At 64.0% G+C, this 19,496-nt stretch overlaps 2 protein-coding genes across 2 annotated transcripts in view; one reads left to right on the plus strand and one right to left on the minus strand.

The window, feature by feature from the left end:
* Window positions 1-456: 456 nt before the first annotated feature.
* On the plus strand, window positions 457-14,463 carry PPT2 (palmitoyl-protein thioesterase 2; the record flags this gene model as incomplete). Its single annotated transcript, XM_088537407.1, has 8 exons — window positions 457-681; window positions 2,307-2,460; window positions 3,619-3,714; window positions 4,726-4,833; window positions 6,242-6,325; window positions 13,386-13,470; window positions 13,573-13,627; window positions 14,320-14,463. Coding segments are annotated over 8 exons (951 nt in total), but the record flags the coding sequence as incomplete, so codon positions are not given.
* Window positions 14,464-16,973: 2,510 nt separating this feature from the next.
* Window positions 16,974-19,496, minus strand: part of LOC148591531 (histone-lysine N-methyltransferase EHMT2-like) — a 33,297-nt gene continuing 30,774 nt past the window's right edge. Inside the window, exons 26-28 of the mRNA XM_088537408.1 lie at window positions 18,855-18,933; window positions 18,530-18,705; window positions 16,974-17,136 (exon numbers count right to left, since the gene is read on the minus strand). Coding sequence (XP_088393534.1) covers window positions 16,974-17,136; window positions 18,530-18,705; window positions 18,855-18,933 — 418 coding nt within the window. The remainder of the gene's footprint in view (window positions 17,137-18,529; window positions 18,706-18,854; window positions 18,934-19,496) is intronic.

Raw genomic sequence — 19,496 nt, forward strand, 5'->3', positions numbered from 1 at the left:
GCAGCGGGGGGCGCCCCGTCCCGGACGCCTGGGCCCCTTTTGGGGGGGGGGGGGATGGGGGGTCCCGGACGCCCCTTGGACGGGGGGGGGATGGGGGGTCCGGGACGCCCGGGCCCTTTAAGGGGGGGGGTCCCGGACGCCTGGGCCCCTTTGGAGGGGGGGGGGGGATGGGGGGGTCCCGGACGCCTGGGCCCTTTGGGGGGGGATGGGGGGTCCCGGACGCCTGGGCCCCTTTGGGGGGGGGATGGGGGGGTCCCGGACGCCTGGGCCCCGCAGCCGGGGGGGGGGGGCGGTTGCCAGGGCCGCCCGCGGTTGCCGGGGGCCGCCGGAACTGACGTGCGGAGGGGGGAGGGGAGCCGGGAGGTAAACACGGAGCGGAGGGACCCCCCCCTCCCCCCCCCCCGGCCGCCGGGGCCCCACGCGTGACCCCCCCCTCCCCTCCCCTCCCCCCCGCAGATGCCCCCAGCCCCACGCGGAGCTCGGGGGGGGCCCCCCCCCCGCGGCCGCGCTGCTCGCGGGGGCCCCTCCTGGCGCTGCTGCTGCTGGCGGCCCCCCCCCGCGGGGCCGGTTCCGGTTCCGGTACCGGGGCCGGTACCGGGGCCGGCCCGGCCGGTCATCGTGGTGCACGGGCTGTTCGACAGCCCGGCCGACTTCCGGCAGCTGCGGGAGTTCATCAACGAGGTGAGCGCGGGGGGACCGGAACGGGAACGGGAGCGAGCGGGAATGGGAGCGACCGGGAATGGGGATGGGAGCGACCGGGAATGGGGACAACCGGGAACGGGAAGCGACCGGGAATGGGATGGGAGCGACCGGGAATGGGACTGACCGGGAATGGGACCGGGACTGACCGGGAATGGGGACAACCGGGAACGAGACTGATTGGGGAATGACCAGGGAACAGGGACCGACCGGGAATGGGAACGGGACCGACCGGGAATGGGGACAACCGGGAACGGGACCGACCGGGAATGGGACTGACCGGGGAATGACCAGGGAACAGGGACCAACCGGGAATGGGAACGGGACCAATCGGGAATGGGGACAACCGGGACCAGGACCGACCAGGAATGGGAACGGGAGCGACCAGGAACAGGACTGACCGGGAATGGGGACAACCGGGAACGGGACCGACCGGGGACCGACCGGGAGCGGGACCAGGACCGACCGGGAATGGGAACGGGAGTGACCGGGAACGGGGCTGACCGGGGAATGACCAGGGAACAGGGACCGACTGGGAATGGGAACGGGACCAATCGGGAATGGGGACAACCGGGAACGGGGACAACCGGGACCAGGACCGACCGGGAATGGGAACGGGAGTGACCGGGAATGGGGACAACCGGGAACGGGACCGACCGGGAATGGGAACGGGACCGACCGGGGACAGGGAGCGACCGGGAATGGGGCCGACCGGGAACAGGGATGGGACCGACCAGGGATGGGGACCGACCGGGAACTGACCGGGAACTGACCGGGGAACAGGGACCAACCGGGAATGGGGACTGACCGGGAACGGGACTGACCAGGGACAGGGACCGACCGGGGAACGGGGATGGGAACCGGGAATGGGGACCAACTGGGGACTGACCGGGGATGGGACTGACGGGGAACGGGGACCGACCGGGACCGGGACCGACCGGAGAATGGGGCCCTGCCCGGACGCCTGGGCCCCCTTTGGGGGGAGAGGGGAGGGTGCCCGGACGCCTGGGCCCTTCCTGGGCTCCTGGGAATGGGGGAGCATCTTGGGGAGCCCCCGGACGCCTGGGCCCCCCCGGACACCAGGGCCCCTCCAGACACCGGGTCCCCCCGGACGCCCGGGCCCTGCAGCCAAGTCTGGGCAGAACCGGCCCGACGGGATCCCGGATCCCCTGGGGACACCCCGGGGCGGAGGGCGGGGTCGGAGCGCCCGGACGCCGGGGCCCTTCCCAGACACCCGGTTCCCCCCGGACGCCGGGGCCCTTCCCGGACACCTGCCCCCCCCCCACCCCGGACGCCGGGGCCCCCACGCGCCCTCGACCCCCCCTTGGCTGTCCCGGCCGCCCGGGTCCCCTCCCCGCCCCCTCCCGACGGCGCCCGGACGCCTGGGCCCTTCCCGGACGCCCGGGCCCTGCGGACGAGTCTGGGCAGAACCGGCCGGACGGGATCCGGGATCCCCTGGGGACACCCCGGGGCGGAGGGCGGGGACGGAGCGCCCGGACGCCTGGGCCCTTCCCGGACACCTGGGCCCCTGGGAGGGAAACGAGGGTGCCCGGACGCCTGGGCCCTTCCCGGACGCCTGGGCCCCCCCGGACGCCTGGGCCCCGCAGAGCCACCCCGGCACCAACGTGACGGTCGTGGACCTGTTCGACCGGGGGCAGTCGCTGCGGCCGCTCTGGCTGCAGGTCGAGGGTTTCCGCCGCGCCGTGGCCCCCATCATGGCCAACGCGGCCGCCGGCGTCCACCTGCTGTGCTACAGCCAGGGTATGCGGGGGGTGCCGGGGTACCGGGGTACCGGGGACCTTCCGGGGACCTTCCTGGGTATCAGGGACCTTCTGGGGACCTTCCGGGGACCTTCCCGGGTACCGGGGACCTTCCGGGGACCTTCCGGGATACCGGGGACCTTCCAGGGACCTTCCCGGGTACCGGGGACCTTCCGGGGATCTTTGTGGGTACCGGGGACCTTCCTGGGGTACCAAGGACCTTCCTAGGGACCTTCCTGGGGACCTTCCCGGGTATTGGGGCCTTTGGGGGTACCAGGGACCTTCCAGGGTACCAGGGACCTTCCGCGGTCCTCCAGGGTGCACAGGGCCCTCCAGGGCCTTCCAGGGACCTTCTTGGGGTACCAAGGACCTTCCTAGGGACCTTCCGGGGACCTTCCTGGGTATTGGGGACCTCCTGGGGCCCTCTGGGATCTTCTGGGGTGCGCGGGACCTTCCAGGGTCCTCCAGGGACCTTCCCGGGGTACCAAGGACCTTCCTAGGGACCTTCCTGGGGCCTTTGGGGACACCAGGGACCTCCTGGGGTACTGGGCCCTTCCCGGACACCTGGGCCCTTCCCGGACACCTGGGCCCCCTTTGGGGGGAGAAGGGAGGGTGCCCGGACGCCTGGGCCCTTCCTGGGCTCCTGGGAATGGGGGAGCATCTTGGGGAGCCCCCGGACGCCTGGGCCCCTCGTGGAGGCGGGGGGGATGTTTGGGGGGGTCCCCGGACGCCTGGGCCCATCCTGGGGATAAGGAGGGGTTCCGGGGGGGGTACCCGGACGCTTGGGCCCCCCCGGACGCCTGGGCCCCTCGTGGGGGTCGGGGAAGGTTGGGGGGGGTACCCGGACACCTGGGCCCCCCCGGACGCCTGGGCCCCCCCGGACGCCTGGGCCCCTCCTGGGGGTAAGGGGGGGTTCCGGGGGGGTTACCCGGCCGCCTGGGCCCCCCCGGACGCCTGGGCCCCTCCTGGGTGTAAGGGGGGGTTCCGGGGGGGGTACCCGGCCGCCTGGGCCCCCCCGGACGCCTGGGCCCCTCCTGGGGGCAAGGGGGGGTTCCGGGGGGGTTCCCGGATGCCTGGGCCCCTCCTGGGGGTAAGGGGGGGTTCCGGGGGGGGTACCCGGTCGCCTGGGCCCCCCCGGACGCCTGGGCCCCCCCCGCAGGCGGGCTCATCTGCCGCGCGCTGCTCTGCACGATGCCCCAGCACAACGTGCGCAGCTTCATCTCGCTGGCCGCGCCGCAGATGGGGCAGTACGGCGGTGAGGGGCGGGGCCTGCGGAGGGGCGGGGCCTGGGGGTGGGCGGGGCCTGAGCGGTGGGCGGGGCCCGCGCGGGGGCGGGGCCTGCGGGGGCTGGGGGGGACTTAGGGGGGAGCTAGGAGGGGCTGTGGGTGGTGAGGGGCGGGGCCGGCAGGGGTGGGCGGGGCCCGAGGGCTGGGAGGGTCTTGGGGCGTGGTCACGGGGGCGGGGTCCGGGAGGGTGTGTGGGGGCGGGGCTGGGAAGGTCTCTGCAGGGTGAGGGGCGGGGCCGGCGGGGGCGGGGCCGGCGGGGGGGGGGGTGGGGCGGAGGGACTGGGAGGTCTTGGGGGAAGGGAGATGGGGTCTCTGGGGGGGGTGAGGGGCGGGGCCAGAGGGGGTGGGGCTAGGGATGGGCGGGGTTAGGGGCTGGGTGGGGCCGGGAGGGTCTCCGGGGGGGCGGAGCCAGGAGGTGGGAAGGGTCGGGGTCTGGGAGGGTCTGGGGGGGGCGTGGTCACGGGGCGGGGCCCAGGAGGGTGGGGCGGAGTTGGGGAGGTCTCTGGAGGGTGAGGGGCGGGGCCAGAGGGTGGGTGGGGCCGGGAGGGTCTCGGGGGGCGTGGTCATGAGGGCGGGGCTAGGGCCGGGCGGCTCTGTGGATCATGAGGGGCGGGGCTAAGGGGTGGGCGGGGCTAATGGGGGCGTGGTCTGGCGGGGGTGGGAGGGTCCGGGGGGGGGTCTGGGGTGTTGGGGAGATTTGGGCGGTCCTGGGGGGGCATTTGGGGGTCTGGGGGGGGGGGGGATGCTGAGGGGCTTGGGGGGGTCCCTGGGGGTGTCCGGGGGGTTGAGGGGTCCCTGGGGGGTCCCTGGGGGGTCCCTGGGGTGTTGGGGGGTCCCCGGGGGGTTGGGGGGTCCCTGGGGGGGGTCCCTGGGGTGTTGGGGGGTCTCTGGGTGTTGGGGGGTCCCTGGGGGTTCCTGGGGTGTTGGGGGGTCCCCGGGGGGTCTTGGGGGGCCCAGACCTCCAACCCGCCCCCCCACAGACACCCGCTACCTGCGCTGGTTGTTCCCGCGACACATGAAGTCCAACCTGTACCGACTGTGCTACACCCCGCTGGGCCAGGACGTGTCCGTGTGTAACTACTGGAACGGTGCGGGACAGCCCCGAGTACCCCGAAACACCCCAGACACATCCAAACACCCCCAGAACAGCCTGAAGCACCCCCGAAACACCCCCGAACACCCGAAAAATACCCACCAGAACAGCCTGAAGTACCCCAGAACACCCGCTAAACACCCTGAAACACCCCAAAATACTCTCAAAACAGCCTGAAGTACCCCCGAAACACCCCCAGAACAGCCTGAAATACCCCAGAATACCCCCGCGCACCCTGACACACCCCAAAATACCCCCAAATACCCCCAGAACAGCCTGCAATGCCCTAGAACAACCCCCAAACACCCGAAAATACCCCCGAAACAGCCTGAAGTAGCCCAGAACACCCCCTAAATAGCCTTAGGTACCCTGAAATACCCCCAAATACCCCCGGAAGGGCTAGAAATACCCCAAAACATCCCCGAGCACCCCCAACCCCCCCCCCCCCCAAATACCCCTGGAACAGCTGGAAATACCCCAAAACACCCCCAGGCAACCCCGAAACACCCCAAAATACCCCCAAATACCCCTGAAGAGCCTGAAATACCACAGAACACCCCCGAAACACCCAAAAATACCCCCAAAACAGCCTGAAATACCGCTAAGCACCCTGAAACAGCCTCAAACACCCTTTCCGAACCCCCCCAAAAGTCCCCAAATGCCCCTGTTGTGCAGCATGGGGGGGGGCAATTCATTTTGGGGTGAATTCCTGCAGTTTTGGGGCAGATACTGCCACAGAGGAGTTCTCAGCCAGGGGAGGGGATGCTCATTTTTGGGGTGGATTCCTGTGGTTTTGGGGTGAATTCCTGCAATTTTGGCACAGATCCCGCCCTGGGGAGGGAGGGGATGCTCATTTTGGGGTGGAGTCTCGTGGTTTTGGGGTGAATTCTTTGCTGTTTTGGCGCAGATCCTGCCCCGGGGGGGGGTGCTCATTTTGGGGTGAATTCCCATGGTTTTGGGGTGAATTCCCATGGTTTGGGGGTGAATTCCCGCGATTTTGGCGCAGATCCTGCCCTGGGGAGGGGGGGAATGCTCCTTTTGGGGTGAATTCCCATGGTTTTGGGGCGAATTCCCATGGTTTTGGGGTGAATTCCATGGTTTTGGGTGTGAATTCCCACAATTTTGGCACAGATCCCGCCCTGGGGAGGGAGAAGATGCTCATTTTGGGGTAGATTCCTGTGGTTTTGGGGTGAATTCCCGCGATTTTGGCGCAGATCCGCACCCCGAGGAGGGGGGGGGATGATCGTTTTGGGGCGGATTCCGGTGGTTTTGGGGCGGATTCCCGTGGTTTTGGGGTGAATTCCCGCAATTTTGGCGCACATCCCGCCCTGGGGAGGGAGGAGATGCTCATTTTGGGGTGGATTCCCGTGGTTTTGGGGTGAATTCCCGCGATTTTGGCGCAGATCCGCACCACCGCGACCTCTACCTGAACAGCAGCGACTTCCTGGCCGTGCTCAACGACGAGCGGCTCAACCCCAACGCCAGCGGTGGGCGCCTATAGGGCCCTATAGCGCCCAGAAGGGCCTAGTGGAGCCCATAGGGAACTGTGGGCTCCATAGGGGCCTGTGAGGTCTATAGGGGGGCTCCAGTGGTGGCTGTAGAAAGGGCTATAGGGGTTGGGGCCGTCTATGGGGGCTATAAGGGTTCTTAATGCTTATAGGGTGTAGGAAAATCTATGGGGCGCTGTAGGGGCTCGGGAGGTCTATGGGAGCTATAGGGGGCTTCATTAGGAACTATAGAAAAGGTTATAAGAGGTCTATAGAGAGCACTATAGAAACTATAAAGAGGTATGGGGCAATGTGTATGGGGACTATAGGCGCTGTGTCAGGAACTCCCATAGGGACTCTGGGGATTATGGGGGAGCTCTGGGAGCCTATGGGAGCTCTAGGGGTCCTAGGGAGGCTATAGGGGATCCTAGCGCAGGTCTAGGGGGTTCTATGGGACATATTGGGGGTGCTATGGAGCTGATAGGGGGTCCTAGGGGAGCTATAGGGCGGGGGTCCCATATAGCTCTAGGGGATCCTATGGGGACTCTGGGGGAGTTATAGCAGCTTTAGGGGTTCCTATGGGGCTATAGAGGGTCCTATGGTGGTTATAGGGGGCCCTAGGGGAGCTCTAGGGCGTCCCATGGAGCTCTAGGGAGCCCTATGGGGGCTATAGGGGGTCCTAGGGGAGCTCTGGGGGTCCTGTGGGAGCTCTAGGGGACCCTATGCGGGGTATAGGGGGTCCTATGATGGTTATAGGGGAGCCTATGGGAGCTCTAGGGCATCCTATGGGCACTATAGAGGGTCCTATAGGAGGTCTAGGGGGCCTATAGGAGCTCTAGGGGGTTCTATGGGGGCTATGGGGGGCCTAGGGGTCTCTAGGGGGTCCTAGGGGAGCTCTAGGTGGCCCTATGGGGGCTATAGGGCATCCTATGGGGACTATAGGGGGTTCTATAGGAGCTGTAGGGGGGCTATAGGAGCTCTATTGAGCCCTATGGGAGCTCTAGGGAGCCCTATGGGAGCTCTAGGGAGCCCTATAGGAGCTCTATTGAGCCCTATGGGAGCTATAGCGGGTCCTAAGGGAGCTCTAGGGGGTCCTAGGGGATTTCTAGGGGTCCCTATGGGGGCTATAGGGCATCCTATGGTGGTTATAGGGGGCCCTAGGGAGCTTTAGGGTGTCCTATGGGAGCTCTAGGAGGCCCTATGGGGGCTATAGGGGGTCCTAGGGGAGCTCTGGGGTTCCTGTGGGGGCTCTAGGTGGTCCTATGGGGCCTATATGGGGTCCTATGGTGGTTATAGGGGGCCCTAGGGGAGCTCTAGGGGGCCCTATGGGGGTTATAGGGGGTCCTAGGGGAGCGGAACTCTAGGGGGCCCTATGGGGGCTATAGGGCATCCTATGGTGGTTATAGGGCGTCCTAGGGGAGCTCTGGGGTCCTATTGGAGCTCTAGGAGGCCCGGTGGGGGCTATAGGGGGTCCTATGGGAGCTCTAGGGGGTCCTATGGGGGCTATAGGGGGCCTTATGGGAGCTCTAGGGGGCCCTATGAGGGTTATAGCGGGTCCTATGGGAGTTCTAGGGGTTCTGTAGGGGGTTCTAGGGGAGCTCTGGGGGTCCTAGGGGAGCTCCAGGAGGCCTCATGGGGGCTATAGGGCATCCTATGGTGGTTATAGGGGGTCCTAGGGGAGCTCTGGGGTCCTGTGGGGGCACTAGGGGGCCCTATGGGGGCTATAGTGGGTCCTATGGTGGTTATAGGTGGCCCTATGGAGCTCTAGGGCATCCTATGGGGACTATAGGGGATCCTATAGGAGCTCTAGGGGGGTTATAAGAGCTCTAGGGGTTCCTATGGGGGCCATAGGGGGTCCTATGGAGCTCTAGGGGGCCCTGTGGGGGTTATATGGGGTCCTAGGCGAGCTCTTGGGGGTCCTATGGGAGCTCTAGGGGGTCCTATGGGGGGCTCTAGGTGTCCTATGGGAGCTCTAGGGGGTCCTATGGGGTCTATGGGGGGCCTAGGGGAGCTCTAGGGCGTCCCATGGAACTCTAGGGGGCCTTATGGGGGCTCTAGAGGGTCCTAGGGGAGCTCTGGGGGTCCTAGGGGAGCTCTAGGGGGCCCTATGGGGGCTATAGGGCATCCTATGGGGACTATAGGGGGTCCTATAGGAGCTCTAGGGTGGCTATAAGAGCTCTGTTTGGTCCTATAGGGCCTATATGGGGTCCTATGGTGTTTATAGGGGGCCCTAGGGGAGCTGTAGGGGGTCCAATGGGGGCTGTAGGGGGTCCTATGGGGGTTATAGGGGGTCCTAGGGGAGCTCTGGGGGTCCTATGGGGGCTCTAGGGGGCCTATGGGGGCTCTTAGGGTTCCTGTGGTGGTTATAGGTGGCCCTATGGGAGCTCTAGGGCATCCTATGGGGACTATAGGGGATCCTATAGAAGCTCTAGGGGGGCTATAGGAGCTCTAGGGGGTCCTATGGGGGCTCTAGGGGGTCCTATGGAGTTCTAGGGGGTCCTATGGGGGCTATAGGGGTCCCAGGGGAGCTCTAGGGCATGCTATGGGAGCTCTAGAGGGTCCTATGGGTCTATATGGGGTCCTAGGGGAGCTCTAGGGGGCCCTAGGGGAGCTCTCGGCATCTTATGGGGACTATAGAGAATCCTATAGAAGCTCTAGGGGGTTCTATCGGGGCTATAGGGGGTGCTATGGTGGTTATAGGGGGCCCTAGGGGAGCTCTTGGGCGTCCCATGAAGCTCTAGGGGGCCCTATGTGGGCAATAAGGGGTCCTATGATGGTTATAGGTGGTCCTATGGGAGCTCTAGGGCATTCTATGGGGAATATAGGGGATCCTATAGGAGCTCTGGGGGGGCAATAGGAGCTCTAGAGGTCCTATGGGAGCTATAGGGGGTACTATGGGAGGTCTAGAGGGTCCTATAGGGGCTATAGAGTGTCCTATGGTGGTTATCGGGGGCCCTAAGAGAGCTCTAGGGGGCCCTATGGGGGCTATAGGGCGTCCTATGGGAGCTCTGGGGTGCTAGGGGGGCTATAGGGGGTCCTATGGTGGTTATAGGCGGCCCTGGGGGAGTTCTAGGGGTCCTATGAAGGGTATAGAGGGTCGTATGGTGGTTATAGTGTGCTCTATGGGAGCTCTAGGGCATTTTATGGGGACTACAGGGGGTCCTATAGGAGCTCTAGGGGGTCTATAGGAGCTCTAGGGGGTCCTATGGGGGCTATAGAGGGTCCTATGGTGGTTATAGGGGGCCCTAGGGGAGCTCTAGGGCATCCTATGGGGTCTATTGGGGTTCTATAGGAGCTCTAGGGGGTCTATAGGAGCTTTAGGGGGTCCTATGGGGGCTATAGGGGGTCTTATGGGAGCTCTAGGAGGCCCGGTGGGGGCTATAGGGGGTCCTAGGGGAGCTCTGGGGATCCCATGGGGTCTCTAGGGGGCCCTATGGGGGCTATAGTGGGTCCTAGGGGAGCTCTAGGGGGTCCTATGGGAGCTCTAGGGGGTCCTATGGTGGTTTATAGGGGGCCCTAGGGGAGCTCTAGGGGATCCTATGGGGGCTCTGGGGGTTCTTGTGGGATCTCTAGGGGGCCCTTTGGGGGCTATAGGGGGTCCTAGGGGAGCTCTGGGGATCCCGTGGGATCTCTAGGGGGCCCTATGGGGGCTATGGTGGGTTCTAGGGGAGCTCTAGGGGGTCCTATGGGAGCTCTAGTGGGTCCTATGGGGGCTATAGAGGGTCCTATGGGTTATAGGGGCCCTAGGGGAGCTCTAGGGGGGCCAATGGGGGCTATAGGGGGTCCTATGGGAGCTCTGGGGGTCCTAGGGGAGCTCTAGGGGGTCCTTTAGGGGCTATAGGGGGTCCTATGAGAGATCTCGGGGTCCTATGGGGGCTATAGGGGGTCCTATGGTGTTTATAGTGTGCCCTATGGGAGCTCTAGGGCATCCTATGGGTCTATAGGGGGTCCTATAGGAGCTCTAGGAGGTCTATAGGAGCTCTAGGGGGTCCTATGGGGGCTATAGGGGGTCCTGGGTGTCTCTAGGGGGTCCTAGGGATTTCTAGGGATCCTATGGGGGCTCTAGGGTGTCCTATGGGAGCTCTAGGAGGCCCTATGGGGGCTATAGGGTGTCCTATGGGAGCTCTAGGGGATCCTGTGGGGGCTCTGGGGGAGTTATAGGAGCTTTAGGGGGTCCTATGGGGGCTATAGAAGGTCCTATGGTGGTTATAGGGGGCCCTAGGGGAGCTGTAGGGGGTCCAATGGGGCCTGTAGGGGGTCCTATGGTGGTTATAGGGGGCCCTGGGGGAGCTCTAGGTGGTCCTATGGGGGCTATAGGGGGTCCTAGGGGAGCTCTAGGGGGCCCTATGGGGGTTATAGGGGGTCCTATAGGAGTTCTTGGGGGTCCTATGGCTGCTCTAGGGGGTCCTATGGGAGTTCTAGGAGGTCCTATGGGTGTTATTGGGGGTCCTATGGGGGCTATAGGGCGTCCTATGGGAGCTCTCGGGGTGCTAGGGGGGCTATAGGGGGTCCTATGGTGGTTATAGGCGGCCCTGGGGGAGTTCTAGGGGGTCCTATGAAGGGTATAGAGGGTCGTATGGTGGTTATAGTGTGCTCTATGGGAGCTCTAGGGCATTTTATGGGGACTACAGGGGGTCCTATAGGAGCTCTAGGGGGTCTATAGGAGCTCTAGGGGTTCCTATGGGGGCTATAGAGGGTCCTATGGTGGTTATAGGGGGCCCTAGGGGAGCTCTAGGGCATCCTATGGGGTCTATTGGGGGTTCTATAGGAGCTCTAGGGGGTCTATAGGAGCTTTAGGGGGTCCTATGGGGGCTATAGGGGGTCTTATGGGAGCTCTAGGAGGCCCGGTGGGGGCTATAGGGGGTCCTAGGGGAGCTCTGGGGATCCCATGGGGTCTCTAGGGGGCCCTATGGGGGCTATAGTGGGTCCTAGGGGAGCTCTAGGGGGTCCTATGGGAGCTCTAGGGGGTCCTATGGGGGCTATAGGGGGTTCTGTGGGAGCTCTGGGGGTCCTGTGTGGGCTATAGGGGGCCCTATGGGAGCTCTAGGGGGACCTATGAGGGTTATAGCGGTTCCTGGGGGAGCTCTAGGGGTTCCTATCGGAGTTATAGGGGGTCCTAGGGGAGCTCTGGGGGGTCCTAGGGGAGCTGTAGGGGGTCCAATGGGGCCTGTAGGGGGTCCTATGGTGGTTATAGGGAGCTTTAGGGGTTCCTATGGGGCTATAGAGCGTCCTATGGTGGTTATAGGGGGCCCTAGGGGAGCTCTAGGGCGTCCCATGGAGCTCTAGGGGGCCTTATGGGGGCTCTAGAGGGTCCTAGGGGAGCTCTAGGGAGCCCTATGGGGGCTATAGGGGGTCCTAGGGGAGCTCTGGGGGTCCTGTGGGAGCTCTAGGGGGCCCTATACGGGGTATAGGGGGTCCTATGATGGTTATAGGGGAGCCTATCGGAGCTCTAGGGCATCCTATGGGCACTATAGAGGGTCCTATAGGAGGTCTAGGAACGCCTATAGGAGCTCTAGGGGGTTCTATGGGGGCTATGGGGGGCCTAGGGGTCTCTAGGGGGTCCTAGGGGAGCTCTAGGGGGCCCTATGGGGGCTATAGGGCATCCTATGGGGACTATAGGGGGTTCTATAGGAGCTGTAGGGGGGCTATAGGAGCTCTATTGAGCCCTATGGGAGCTCTAGGGAGCCCTATAGGAGCTCTAGGGAGCCCTATGGGAGCTATAGCGGGTCCTAAGGGAGCTCTAGGGGGTCCTAGGGGATTTCTAGGGGGCCCTATGGGGGCTATAGGTGTTCTAGGGGAGCTATGGGGATCCTTCGGGGAACTCTAGGGGTCCCTATGGGGGCTATAGGGCATCCTATGGTGGTTATAGGGGGCCCTAGGGAGCTTTAGGGTGTCCTATGGGAGCTCTAGGAGGCCCTATGGGGGCTATAGGGGGTCCTAGGGGAGCTCTGGGGTTCCTGTGGGGGCTCTAGGTGGTCCTATGGGGCCTATATGGGGTCCTATGGTGGTTATAGGGGGCCCTAGGGGAGCTCTAGGGGGCCCTATGGGGGTTATAGGGGGTCCTAGGGGAGCGGAACTCTAGGGGGCCCTATGGGGGCTATAGGGCATCCTATGGTGGTTATAGGGCGTCCTAGGGGAGCTCTGGGGTCCTATTGGAGCTCTAGGAGGCCCGGTGGGGGCTATAGGGGGTCCTATGGGAGCTCTAGGGGGTCCTCTGGGGGCTATAGGGGGTAGTAGGGGAGGAGGTCCTAGGGGGGTTATAGGGGATCCTTTGGTGGTTATAGGGCGCGCTGGGGGAGTTCTAGGGGGTCCTATGGGGGCTATAGAGGGTCCTATGTTGGTTATAGTGTGCCCTATGGGAGCTCTAGGGCATCCTGTGGGGACTATAGGGGATCCTATAGGAGCTCTAGGGGGGGCTATAGGAGCTCTAAGGGGGTCCTATGGGGTCTATATGGGGTCCCATGTTGGTTATAGGGGGCCCTAGGGGAGCTCTGGGGGTCCTAGGGGAGCTCTAGGAGGGTCTCTGGGGGCTATAGGACATCCTATGGGCACTATAGGGAGTCCTATAGGAGCTCTATGAAGGCTATAGGAGCTATAGGTGGTCTTATGGGGCCTATATGGGCTTCTATGGTGGTTATAGGGGGCCCTAGGGGAGCTCTAGGGCGTCCCATGGAGCGCTAGGAGGGTCTCTGGGGGTTATAGGGGGTCCTAGGGGAGCTCTGGGGGTCCTGTGGGGGCTCTAGGGGGCCCTATGGGGGCTCTTAGGGGTCCTATGGTGGTTATAGGTGGCCCTATGGGAGCTCCAGGGCATCCTATGGGGTCTATAGGGGGTCCTATAGGAGCTCTAGGGGGGCAATAGGAGCTCTAAGGGTTCCTATGGGGGCTATATGGGGTCCTATGGGAGCTCTAGGGGTCCCTGTCAGAGTTATAGAGGGTCCTAGGGGAGTTCTGTTGGATCCTATGGGAGCTCTAGGGGCTCCTATGGGGGCTCTAGGTGCTCCTATAGGAGCTCTAGGGGCTGCTATAGGGGGTCCCGTCTGAGCAGCCCCCCCCTCCCCAGCCTGGAAGCGGAACCTGCTCCGGATCCAGAACCTCGTCCTGATCGGGGGCCCCGACGACGGCGTCATCACCCCGTGGCAGAGCAGGTGACACCGGGGGGACACCCGGACGCCGGGGCCCCTTAGAGGGTGACGGGGGAACCCCCGGACGCCGGGGCCCCCCCGCTGACCCCCCCCTCACCCCCGCAGCCTCTTCGCCTTCTACGACGCCAACGAGACCGTGCGGGAGATGCGGGCACAGGCGGTGAGCGCCGGACACCGGGACACGGTGACATGGGGACACGGTGACACCGGGACACGGTGACACCGGGACACCGAGGACACAGGGACACAGGGACATGGCGGGGGGGGGGAGGCGGTTCTGAGTGTGTTTCCAGGACACGGGGGCAGGGACACTGCGTGACCCGGGTGACAAAGTGACACCGGTGACGATGACTTGGTGCGGCTGTTGTTCCTGGTGTAGCTGCAGGCCACGTTCGGGGGTACAGGGACACCTGGTGACAGGGTGACACGGTGACGGGTGACGCTGTATTTCCAGGTGTACCTCCAGGACACATTCAGGGAGTACAGGCACACCGGGTGACACGGTGACGCTGTATTTCCAGGTGTACCTCCAGGACACGTTTGGGGGTACAGGCACACCGGGTGACGGGTGACGCTGTATTTCCAGGTGTACCTGCAGGACACGTTCAGGGGGTACAGGCACACCGGGTGACACGGTGACGCTGTATTTCCAGGTGTACCCTGCAGGACACGTTTAGGGGTACAGGCACACCGGGTGACGGGTGACGCTGTATTTCCAGGTGTACCTCCAGGACCCGTTCAGGGGGTACAGGCACACCGGGTGACACGGTGACGCTGTATTTCCAGGTGTACCCTGCAGGACACGTTTAGGGGTACAGGCACACCGGGTGACGGGTGACGCTGTATTTCCAGGTGTACCTGCAGGACACGTTCGGGCTGAAGACGCTGGACGCCCGCGGGGCCATCGGGGGCTGCTCCGTCCCCGGGGTCCCCCACACGCGGTGGCACTCGAGCCGGCCGGTCTACGACGCCTGTATCCGCCCCTGGCTCACCTAGCGCCTATGGAATCACCTATAGGAGCCTATAGGAACCTACGGGAACCTCTGCATCCGCCCCTGGCTCACCTAGCGCCTATGGAATCACCTATAGGAACCTCCGGGTGCATCCACCCATGGCTCACCTAGCGCCTATGGAATCACCTATAGGAGCCTATAGGAACCTACAGGAACCTCTGCATCCGCCCCTGGCTCACCTAGCGCCTATGGAATCACCTATAGGAGCCTAGAGGAACCTCCGGGTGCATCCGCCCCGGCTCACTTAGCGCCTATGGAATCCATAGGAGCCTATAGGAACCTCTGGGTGCATCCGCGCCTGGCTCACCTAGCGCCTATGGAACCTATAGGAGCCTATAGGAACCTCTGGGTGCATCCGCCCCGGCTCGCCCAGCGCCTATGGAATCTATAGGAACCTGTAGGAACCTCTGGGTGCATCCGCCGCTGGCTTGCCTAGCACTTACGGAATCTATAGGATCTATAGGCACCTGTAGGAACTTTGAGGAACCTCTGGGTGCATCTGCCCTGGCTCACATAGCGCTTATGGAATCTATAGGCACCTGGAGGAACCTATGGGATTCATAAGAGGATCCAGCCATGGTTCACGTAGAGCCTATGGGGACCTATGGGATCCATAGGAGTATCCAGCCGTGGCTCATGTAGCACTTAGGGGAACATATGGGATCCATAGGAACCTATAGAATCTCTAGGAGCGTCTGGGCCTGGCTCACGTAGCTCCTGTGGGCACCTATGGGATCTATAGATGTATCCAGTCCTGGCTCACGTAGCACCTATAGGAACTTATGGGATCTATAGATGTATCCAGTCCTGGCTCATATAAGCACTTATAAGAACTTATGGGATCTATAGGAACCTATGGAATCTATGGGTGTAGGTGGTCCTGGCTCACATAGCGCCTATAGGAATGTATAGGCACTTATAGGAACCGACGAGATCTATAGGTGCATTTGGTCCTGAATCATGTAGCGCCTCTAGGGACCTATAGGGACCTATAGAGATCCATGGGGAGCCATAGGTGCTCACATAGCACCTATAGGGGCCTATAGAATGCATATAGAGACCTATGGGGCTCTACAGGGGTCTGTATAGGCTCCTATGGGGCTCTATAGAGCCCGGTGCATGGGCAGGAGGGCCCTATAAGGGCCTAACGTGGAGCCATGGGGCTCTATAGGGGCCAACACGCACCTATAGGGGGGCCGTGGGGCTCCATAGGGGTCTGCTAAACGTCGGGGGGAGCATTGAGCTCCAGCTGGGGGCTATAGGGCCCTATAGGGGCCATGGTGGGGGCTGTGCGTCAGTATTAGGGTCTAGGTTGGGGCTATGGGGCTCTATGGGGGGGCTATAGGTCCGTATAGGGGGTTATTGTGCCCTATAGAGGGGTTGGGGGTCCCCGGGGGATCGGGGCTATAGGGCCATACAGGGGCTGTGGGTCTCTATAGGGACTGGGGAGGGCTATAGGGCTCTATAGGGGAGCTCGGCGGCTGCATAGAAGGGTTATATGGCCCTATAGGGGGTTATGGGTCTTATAGGGGGGCTGTGGGGTCCTATGGGGGTTATGGAGCCCTATAGGGGGCTATGGGGGGCTATGGGGTCCCACAGGGGGTTATGGGACCCTATAGGGGAGCTATGGGTCCTATAGGAGGCTATGGAATCCTATAGGGAGTTATAAGTCCTATAGGGGGTTATGGATCCTATAGGGGGTTATGGATTCTATAGGGGGTCATGGATTCTATAGGGGGTTATGGGCCCTATAGGGGGTTATGGATTCTATAGGGGGTTATGGGTCCTATAGGGGGTCATGGATTCTATAGGGGGCCGTGGGGCCCCATAGGTGCTATGGGGGAGGGCTATAGGGTCCTGCGGATCCCCCAGACCTGCAATAAAGTGTGAAGCCCCCGGACGCCTGGGCCCCTCCTTGGCCCCTCCCCCCCGGACGCCGGGGCCCCTCGTGTCACTCAGCCCCTCCCCCCCCCGGATCCCGGTTTCGGCTCCAACTTTTATTGGGGACAATTAAAAAATTGGGGGGGGGGGGGGGACACGGGGGCGGGGCTCAGAGGGGGCGGGGCCTCGCAGTGTCGGGTGGGCGGGGTCTCGGTGCGGCGCGCGGGGGCGTGTCTAGAAGGGGCGGAGTCTCGGTGGGGGGGAGAAGGGATGGGTCCGCGGAGAGGGCGGGGCTCAAAGGGGCGGGGTCTGGGGAGTGGGCGTGGCCTCCTGCAACCAGGCCGTGTCCAGGCGACGGTGGGCGGGGCCTCCCGCGGCGGCGGGGGGCGTGTCCAGTTGCGGGGGGGGGGGAGTGGTGGGCGGGGCGTCAGGGCAGGAGGGGGCGTGTCCAGACCGGGGGGGCGGAGCCTCGCGCCGTTCTCCGGGGAGGGGCAGGTTGGGCGGGGCCTTCCGAGGAGGCGGGTCTGGTGGGCGGAGCCTCCCGCGGCTGGGGCGGGGGGTGAGGGGGACGTGTGGAGTTGCCGGGGGGGGGGTGGAGCGGTGGGCGGGGCGTCACGGCAGGGGCGGGGCGGGGGCGGGGCCGCCGTCCGCCCCGCCCTCGCGGGCGCCGCCCCTGGCCCCGCCCTCGCCGTCGCCATGTTTGCACTTCTCGGAGCCGCACTGGCACGGGAAGTACTTGCTCTTGATGTCCCAGAACCGGTCGCCGTAGTCGAAGCTGCGCCGGAAGCCCCCGCTCGGCACCGGAACCGGAACCGGGAGCCCCGGGACCCGCCCGGACCCACCGCGACCCACTGAGACCCATAGAGACCCATAGAGACCCATAGAGACCCACAGAGACCCATAGAGACCCATAGGGACCCATAGAGACCCATAGAGACCCACAGAGACCCACTGAGACCCATAGAGACCCACTGAGACCCACTGAGACCCATAGAGACCCACTGAGACCCCTGAGACCCCCGAGACCCATTGAGACCCACTGAGACCCATAGAGACCCATAGAGACCCATAGAGACCCCACAGAGACCCCTGAGACCCACTGAGACCCATAGAGACCCACTGAGACCCATTGAGACCCACTGAGACCCACTGAGACCCATAGAGACCCACTGAGACCCATTGAGACCCATAGAGACCCCATAGAGACCCACTGAGACCCACAGAGACCCACTGAGACCCCCGAGACCCACAGAGACCCATAGAGACCCCACAGAGCCCCCAGAGCGACCCCCAGAGCCCCCCATGGGCCCCTAGAGCCCCCTAGAGCCCCAGAGCAGCCCCCAGGCCCCATAACTGCCCCAGAGCAGCCCTATAGCAGCCCCCAGGCTCCTGTATCCCCCCATAGCATCATCCAGCCCCCCGTATCACCCCATAGCACCACCCAGCTCCCAATCTGCCCCATAGCAGCCCCCAGGCCCCCATATCTGCCCCCTAGCAGCCCTCATCCCCCATATCACCCCATAGCACGCCTGCAGCCCCCCGTATCTGCCCCATATCACCCCATAGCAGCCCGCAGCCCCCTGTATTTGCCCCATAGCAACCCCCAGGGCCCTGTATCTGCCCCATATCCACCCCATGGCACCCCCTACTCCCCATATCTGCCCCATAGCAGCCCCCAACACCCGTATCTGCCCCATGGCAGCCCACACCCCCCCATCACCCCATAGCAGCCCCCAGCCCCCTGTATCCACCCCATAGCAGCCCCATAGCAGCCCACAGGCCCCCATCACCCCATAGCAGCCTCTGCCCCATGGCAGCCCCCCCGTATCTGCCCCATAGCAGCCCCCAGCCCTCCATATCTCCCCCATATCATCCCATAGCAGCCCCCAGCCCCCTGTATCCGCCCCATGGCAGCCCCCTGTATCTGCCCCATATCCGCCCCATAGCACCCTCCGCCCCCCGTATCTGCCCCATAGCACCCCCCCACCCCCCGTATCCGCCCCATGGCAGCCCCCACCCCCCATATCACCCCATAGCAGCCCCCAGCCCCCTGTATCCACCCCATAGCAGCCTGCAGCCCCCTATATCCGCCCCATGGCAGCCCCCCGTATCCGCCCCATATCGCCCCACGTCGCCCCCCATCCGCCCCCCATCCGCCCCCCGCGCACCCCAGCTCCTCGCCGGCGCGGATGGCGCGGCTGCTGAAGAAGGCGATGCGGGGGAAGCGCAGGTCCTGGTGCAGCATGAACACCCGCACCGGGATGATGTTGGGGTCGCACAGGTGGTTGATGAAGCGGCTGACGTTGCCGTAGTAACGGGCGTCGATGCAGTACACCTCGCCGTCCTGGGGGGGCGGGGGGGTGTCACGGGGCCCTCCCGGACGCCTGGGCCCATTCCCGGACGCCTGGGCCCATTCCCGGACGCCGGGGCCCCTCCCGGACGCCTGGGCCCTTTCCCGGACGCCGGGGCCCTTTCCCGGACGCCGGGGCCCACCTTGTTGTCCAGGTCGAACAGGTAGGAATCGTCCTCGCGGACGTCGGCCTCCGCGTCCGAGATCAACTCCCCGACGTACCTGAGAGCGGGGTGAGCCGGGAGGTGCCCCGAACACCCTGAAACTGCCCCAAATCACCCCAAAACTGCCCCGAATCACCACGAAACACCCCGGAACTGCCCCAAAACACCCCGGAACTGCCCCGAATCACCCCAAAACTGCCCCGAAACTGCCCCGAATCACCCCAAAACACCCTGGAACTGCCCCGAATCACCCCAAAACTGCCTCGAATCACCCTGAAACTGCCCCGAATCACCACAAAACTGCCCCGAATCACCCCAAAACACCCCGGAACTGCCCCGAAACACCCCGGAACTGCCCCGAAACACCCCGGAACTGCCCCGAATCACCCCGAAACTGCCCCAAATCACCCCGAAACACCCCGGAACTGCCCCGAAACACCCCGGAACTGCCCCAAATCACCCCAAAACTGCCCCGAATCACCCCAAAACTGCCCAGAATCACCCCAAAACTGCCCCAAAACCCCCAAATCACCCCAAAACTGCCCCCAAACCACCTCAAACTGCCCCCAAACCAACTGAAACTGCCCCAAAACACTCTGAACTGCCCCCAAACCACCTCCA

This window comes from Tinamus guttatus, unplaced genomic scaffold (genome assembly GCF_059628265.1).
Source record: "Tinamus guttatus ecotype Peru unplaced genomic scaffold, ASM5962826v1 Tinamus_guttatus_pri_ptg000759l, whole genome shotgun sequence".
NCBI lineage: Eukaryota > Metazoa > Chordata > Aves > Tinamiformes > Tinamidae > Tinamus > Tinamus guttatus.